The sequence below is a fragment of the Aptenodytes forsteri genome, unplaced genomic scaffold (genome assembly GCF_000699145.1).
Source record: "Aptenodytes forsteri isolate BGI_AS27 unplaced genomic scaffold, ASM69914v1 Scaffold257, whole genome shotgun sequence".
Lineage (NCBI taxonomy): Eukaryota > Metazoa > Chordata > Aves > Sphenisciformes > Spheniscidae > Aptenodytes > Aptenodytes forsteri.
Genome location: NW_008795194.1, coordinates 3,160,401 through 3,166,373, shown reverse-complemented (window position 1 = coordinate 3,166,373; position 5,973 = coordinate 3,160,401). Strand labels below are relative to the sequence as shown.

At 46.0% G+C, this 5,973-nt stretch overlaps 1 protein-coding gene across 1 annotated transcript; it reads right to left on the bottom strand.

Moving 5' to 3' along the window:
• Positions 1-3,902: 3,902 nt before the first annotated feature.
• Positions 3,903-5,760, bottom strand: HOXD4 (homeobox D4). The gene is made up of 2 exons (XM_009278601.1): positions 5,259-5,760; positions 3,903-4,855 (listed from the first exon to the last, which is right to left on the bottom strand). The coding sequence occupies exons 1-2, from the start codon at positions 5,665-5,667 to the stop codon at positions 4,551-4,553; spliced, it is 714 nt and encodes a 237-aa protein (XP_009276876.1). The 5' UTR covers positions 5,668-5,760; the 3' UTR covers positions 3,903-4,550.
• Positions 5,761-5,973: the final 213 nt, after the last annotated feature.

The following is a 5,973-nucleotide window of genomic DNA, read 5'->3' as shown; positions in this document are numbered from 1 at the left end:
TAAAGGGCTAACAAACACGGCCGTTGGAAGCGGTGTGGCTCTGCACCGAGAGGTCCCTATTTACTGTACTGTACAGTGAGAGGGGTTTGCTATTGACTCTGCCTTTCCTCTTCATTCTTACCTTAACGACTAGTGGTGATATAATATACAGAACTGTATTGATGTATCGGGAGTAACAGGAGGAGCCATTAAACAGGAGAGAGAGAAAGTATAATCACAAAATGTGCCTCGATATTTAAACTTAGCGAGTGTGTGCTTAGAAACGCACACGCACCCTCCCCTCCGTGGACTCCAGGCAGCAAGGGCACATGCCTTATTCTGTGCACCACGCTCCTGTCCCGGGCTGAGCAAGAGACTGTCTTTTTGGACTCGTGCCTTGACCACGCTCCAGGAGAGGGCAAGTCCTCAGTGACAAATACTTATGACAAAAATAGTGCAATCGACTTCTCCTGGCCAGAGGTATGTGTTATTGTCTGAGGTGCTTACGCAGGGGAGAAAAAAATGATGTTTGCCTTCTGTGCACGGGAAAGTTTAAACTCTCTAAGTTTGTGTTTTCTTGCGATCTTTCGTTTGCATCGGCTGAAAAAGTGGCGCTTACTGCTTAGAGACAGCTACTCACTGCATTTCAATTTCAGGTTTTCGTCTCTTTTTAAATCGATTCCTTCCAGGACTCACCTAAAAGGCACACATCTGTGTGGGGATCGAGGTGACTTCAGGTGTGGCTCCTCGCCTCCTACCACACACACATAAATCCGGGAGTCGTTCTAGGAGGGCTTGTTAAATGCAAAGCAGTAGCAAATGGATGACAGGCACTTTTAACTGCAGCCTAAATTTAAATATAGACTCCAGCTTGGCCTAGAGTCACACCATTGTGGCTGGGGCAATCAGCAAACCTGTTCAAAGGGACATTTGGAAGGATGCTATGCAGAGTCACTCATCTTTTAACACTGTCATGATGGGAGGGACCAGCATTTTCACAGAAGAGAGACCCACCTTGTAAGGACTGTTTGTTCAAGGTACAAACCAGAATCTATTTCTCTACACCTTTTATTATTTCAAATGTATATGGAGGGCTTACATCAAAACTACAGGCGACAATTAGTATAAATAACGCTTTAATCAATGGCAGCAAAACATTGGCAAAGTCTATGGAAAGTATCACACTTTAACAGAGATGAGAGTATTGCTGGACAATGCGACCGTTTAACAAAGGCTCCAATGCACAATGTTTCACCCATGATAAACAAAAACAACCAGCTTCCCTTCCTACACAAAATAACTCTGGAGGAGAGTTAAAAAACAATTTAAAAAAACCCTCAGGTTCGTTTTCCACGGGATGTAATGAGCAGTGGGTGCTCCTGGTCGTTATTACAGACATTCCTGACCCTTCAGAGCATTGGCAACTGGACACAATTTCTTTAGGTACTTTCTGCCTCCAGTTCACGTATTCTCTCTGCGAGGCTACAGCGCAATTACAGCTATGTAAACTTACAGTGCCCCAGCCTCGCTCAAAGGGGACTTGCGAACAGGGTTGTAAGAGCTGTGCCTGCTGAACCCAACACTCCTCCTGGAGATATTAACATTTCAAAAGACGATGAGACAAATTCTGCTCGCAGCTACATCCCTGTTTGACTTCAGTGGGCGGGGGAAGGAAATCTGGGAGCAGAATTTGGCCCTTTAACTTCGGGAGCCGTCTCGGTCGATAAGAAGCACAAAGCAAGGATTTGCTTATCCAAGGCCATTATTTTCCAGAACTGTACCACAGATGCCAAAGTTGGTAGCTCTCCCTCGAATAACACGTTTGCCTTGCTCCCAGCCAACTTATCACAGACTTTAAGTAAACAGCAGGGGTCCGGGAGGGGGGATTTTCAAGAAGAGCAGCCAGAGAAGTTTATCTTCTCTTCCCCCCCCGCGCTTTTTTTTCTCTACCTAGGTTTGTATGAAGAGCAAAGGGAGGGCTTTGGACAACTCTGGAGACGAAAGGCCGCTACCGCAGGAACCGGGTGTAACAAAACTTGAAAACTTGTCTCAGGAATTCCCTCCTCAAGCGCTGCTGCTAGCTGCTCTCCATGCCAGAGAAAGGGAAGGGTAGTTTGGGTCCAAAAGGTTAAGGGTTTAGAGGTCACTCTTCCCGGCTGAAATACAACTAATCGAATAGAAAATTTGTCCTCTGGATGAACCTGTTCCTGCAATTTAGCCGAACTTCAGTAAAATACCTTTTCAGCTTCTCAACGTGAAGGCGTCACAAAAAAGACGTCTTTACTATGTATGAACTCGGTGCTTTTTGTCATAGAAACAATGATGCGAATAATGCGGGAATATCCATCTTTAATATCACGACGTGGAGATATTCAAGTATTGCCATGTGCAAGTCTGAGAACTGGGCTAACCCTAAGGAAGAACAAAGAGTTTTCTCCAGGCTCTAAAACAAAAGACCAAGTCTTACAAGACACTTTGCGGAGTTCTAGGGATGAGAAAAGGGCAGAAATTAACCGCTGGCCACAGTTAATGCTGCCGAATACACTCCTGTTGAAAAGCTCGTCTTTTATTTTCGAATTCATTCAAGCCCATTTTGGCCAGTGTTTTCCCGAGCGAGCCCAGAAAGCAGTGAGTCCTCGGTGGGGAGCACCCAGCCTGGAGATGGGCACGTTAACTCACCCCCTGCTCTTTCCGCCTCCTTTCAGCGTTTGCTCTGGGTTTTCTTCTTTGCCCCTTTTCTCTTTAATAAAGGGATCATCTCGTTACAATGTCGATGATATGGTCTCTCTCCCAGGCTGCCCTGAGGGTACAGGAGATAAGGGCTGAGCTTTAAAATCGCCTGAGCGGAGGTGTGAGTGGCTGAGGGAGCTGGTTTGGCTGGGTTTGGTAGTTAGAGCGCACTAAAACTTTGGCACGATGCAGCCAGCAGCCAGGGACAAATCCGTGGGTATTAGACCAGCTCTGCTCCCATCCAAGCCTTTCCCCTTTCCCTGAAAGCAACTTGCTGAGATTTCCAACCATTGCAGACATGTGTCGTGGTTTGCTTAAAAACAATCACTGATCTTCAAAAAAAACCACCCCAAACAGACCAAAATAACCCCAAAACAAAGCAAAGCAGCAACACACATAGCCTCTCTCCCTCTTGGGCAGAAAAGAAATTTAAAATCTGATTTAAAGAATGCATTCAGCTTTCAGCTTTGAATGGCTCAGGTTATATCAGAAATCGCATTAATTTTTCACTCTGGGGTTTGCTTTTTATTTTTTTGTTGGGGGTGTGATTTTGGGTATTAGACCAGCTCTGCTCCCATCCAAGCCTTTCCCCTTTCCCTGAAAGCAACTTGCTGAGATTTCCAACCATTGCAGACATGTGTCGTGGTTTGCTTAAAAACAATCACTGATCTTCAAAAAAAACCACCCCAAACAGACCAAAATAACCCCAAAACAAAGCAAAGCAGCAACACACATAGCCTCTCTCCCTCTTGGGCAGAAAAGAAATTTAAAATCTGATTTAAAGAATGCATTCAGCTTTCAGCTTTGAATGGCTCAGGTTATATCAGAAATCGCATTAATTTTTCACTCTGGGGTTTGCTTTTTATTTTTTTGTTGGGGGGGGTGTGATTTTTTGTGGTTTTTTTTTCCCTCCCCCCCATTTTTAAATGAGGTATCAATGGTTTAAAGCACAGCGCTGAGCAGAGCAGACTTTGGAAACAGATTTCAAGCCTGTTAGCCCTGGATGGCACACGGTAAGGAGCAGGGACGCTTTTCCTATTCACAAAGAAGGAAATTCAAAAAAAGGGACAAGAAAGTTGTGTACGTTCAAGACAAGTAAACATTATACATGTGTTCATGAGACTGGCAAGGAGAAATACTGTATTCCAGCTCCCCTCCCCCGTTTTTGGCTTGACTATTTTTCTTTTTATCTTCACTCTTCTACGTAACAAATAAATAAATATGCTAACACCATCAGTACATAAAATAACCCGTTTTCACTTATTCCTATGCACATCTTCTGAGACGTTATGGAAATGAGCAATTATTTTCATTACACCAAGAAAGGTAAAGCAGCACAAAAAGTTCACAATTACTAGCCTTTATGTTCAAATAAAAGACTATGCTACAAATTTCCTGTCCTCAACTTGCCCAAATGCATCCTCCCGAAATTGCACGGGATAAAAAGACAATTAAAAGTAAAAATCCCAGAATAAAGCATCAAACCTTCACTTTCGAATTCAAAACTGAAACACAGGACAGTTTCATTTTCAATGATTTATTACTTTTTATGGACAGAAGGTCTCGTTTAATATTTTCCCAATTCCCACTGCCTGCATGATGGTTTTTTTTTTCCTTTCTTTCCCCCCCCTTTTTTTTTTCCTTTTTTAGGTTGTGCTAGCAGTGGCAAATAAAATAAAGTCCAAAGTAGCGTCATTTTGTCTCCTTTGTACAACAGTACCTTAAAGAAAGATGACAGTTTCTCGAGTCCTTAGCTGCTACATGCAGGTTCTGCTTGGGCAGTGTCAGTTATGTACAGTACTGGTCAGAAGCGAAGGATGAAATGGAAAATTTCACCTCTTCTACAAAGTTGTCAAGTCAGTCTGACGGTCCTTGGAACCAGTCTGTAAATGGGGGTTTGAACCAGAGGAAGAAGACCTGCCCTTCGTGTTGGGCAGTTTGTGATCTTTTTTCCACTTCATTCTTCTGTTCTGAAACCAGATCTTGATCTGGCGCTCAGAGAGACACAAAGTGTGGGCTATCTCGATACGGCGGCGCCTGGTCAGGTACCTGTTAAAATGAAATTCTTTTTCCAGTTCTAGGACTTGCTGTCTGGTGTAAGCTGTGCGGGAGCGTTTAGGTTCCCCTCCGTTGTAATTGGGATTCACTGGGAAAAAAATACGGAGAACTTTACAAAGCTAATCTTGACTTGCCGGTTCGACTTTACAAAAGAAAACCTTACGAGCTGCGAGCATGTGGCCGGGCTGGATTCGTCCCAGTTGCTTACAATGGAGGGGCTGCTCTCCCCCTCATTTAAGGCAGGCACTACAGGCACACGCAGCTAGGTAGGCTGGGAGCCTCTAGCAGGCTCCTAAAATGGAGTTTTCTCCTGCACGGCAAAGCCCCGCATGGCCAACGGCCTATTTCCTCAGCAATAAAAATTTATGACGAGTGTAATTGGCTACCTCGGCTTAAAAAGCTCGTCCACGAGTCTGGCAGGGACTCGAGCGAGCGTCGCTGAGGACGATCGGAAGCAGGGTAGAAGAGCAAAGTAAGAAGAGGATCCTTACCCGAGTTAACATGGACTTTCTTCATCCAGGGATAAACTACTGCTGGCTGCTTAAGTGCTGACCCGTTTGGGGGTTTGAGGGCCGGCTGCTGGCTGCAGGCTCGCGTGTTGGACATTGGAGGCGGTGGACAATGCTCTGCTTGGCCGGGGAAGTGGCTCGCTGGGCCGGATTGCTCCTGTCCGTGACCCCGCGGCTGCACGGCAGAGCCTTGGGCATTGCTACAGCTAAAGGGCTGCTCGCTGTAGTTTGACCGTGGGTAGAGTCCCTGGTGCTGGAAATCAGAGCCCTGCGAGGCACTGTAGTACTCGGCCCCCTGCTCGCCTAGGTAGCTATTCTGCAAATATTCCTCGCAAGGAGGAAATTTGGGATCCACATACTTAGAGTTCACCATATACGAACTCATGGCCATTAATTTCTGAAGGTAGAAAATACTAATTTTTCTCGTGTTGTCTTTTTTTCCCCTGCCATAGAGCCCTCCTACTTGCTGTCAACTGAATAAAGTTAGGCGGGCATGTGACCGGCCCGGCCAATGGGGAGGCGGGAGCCGATCACCGGATTTCTCCGCAGCTCAGCATTTCCACCGATTTCACTCAATAACATCCCTGTAACCGAGTGACCCCCTTCTCCGGCGGGTCGCACCCCCCAGAGCAGGTACCAGAGGTGTGGGGATACTCCTCGGGCGGCGGCCGCCTCCCCGGCCCGCAGGTAGGGCCAG

Coding starts and splice junctions, on each gene's coding strand:
- HOXD4 (XM_009278601.1), bottom strand. CDS start 5,667: ATGGCCATGAGTTCGTATATGGTGAACTCTAAGTATGTGGATCCCAAA. Junction 4,856..5,258: donor GAAAGTCCATGTTAACTCGG/GTAAGGATCCTC, acceptor TTTTTTTCCCAG/TGAATCCCAATTACAACGGA.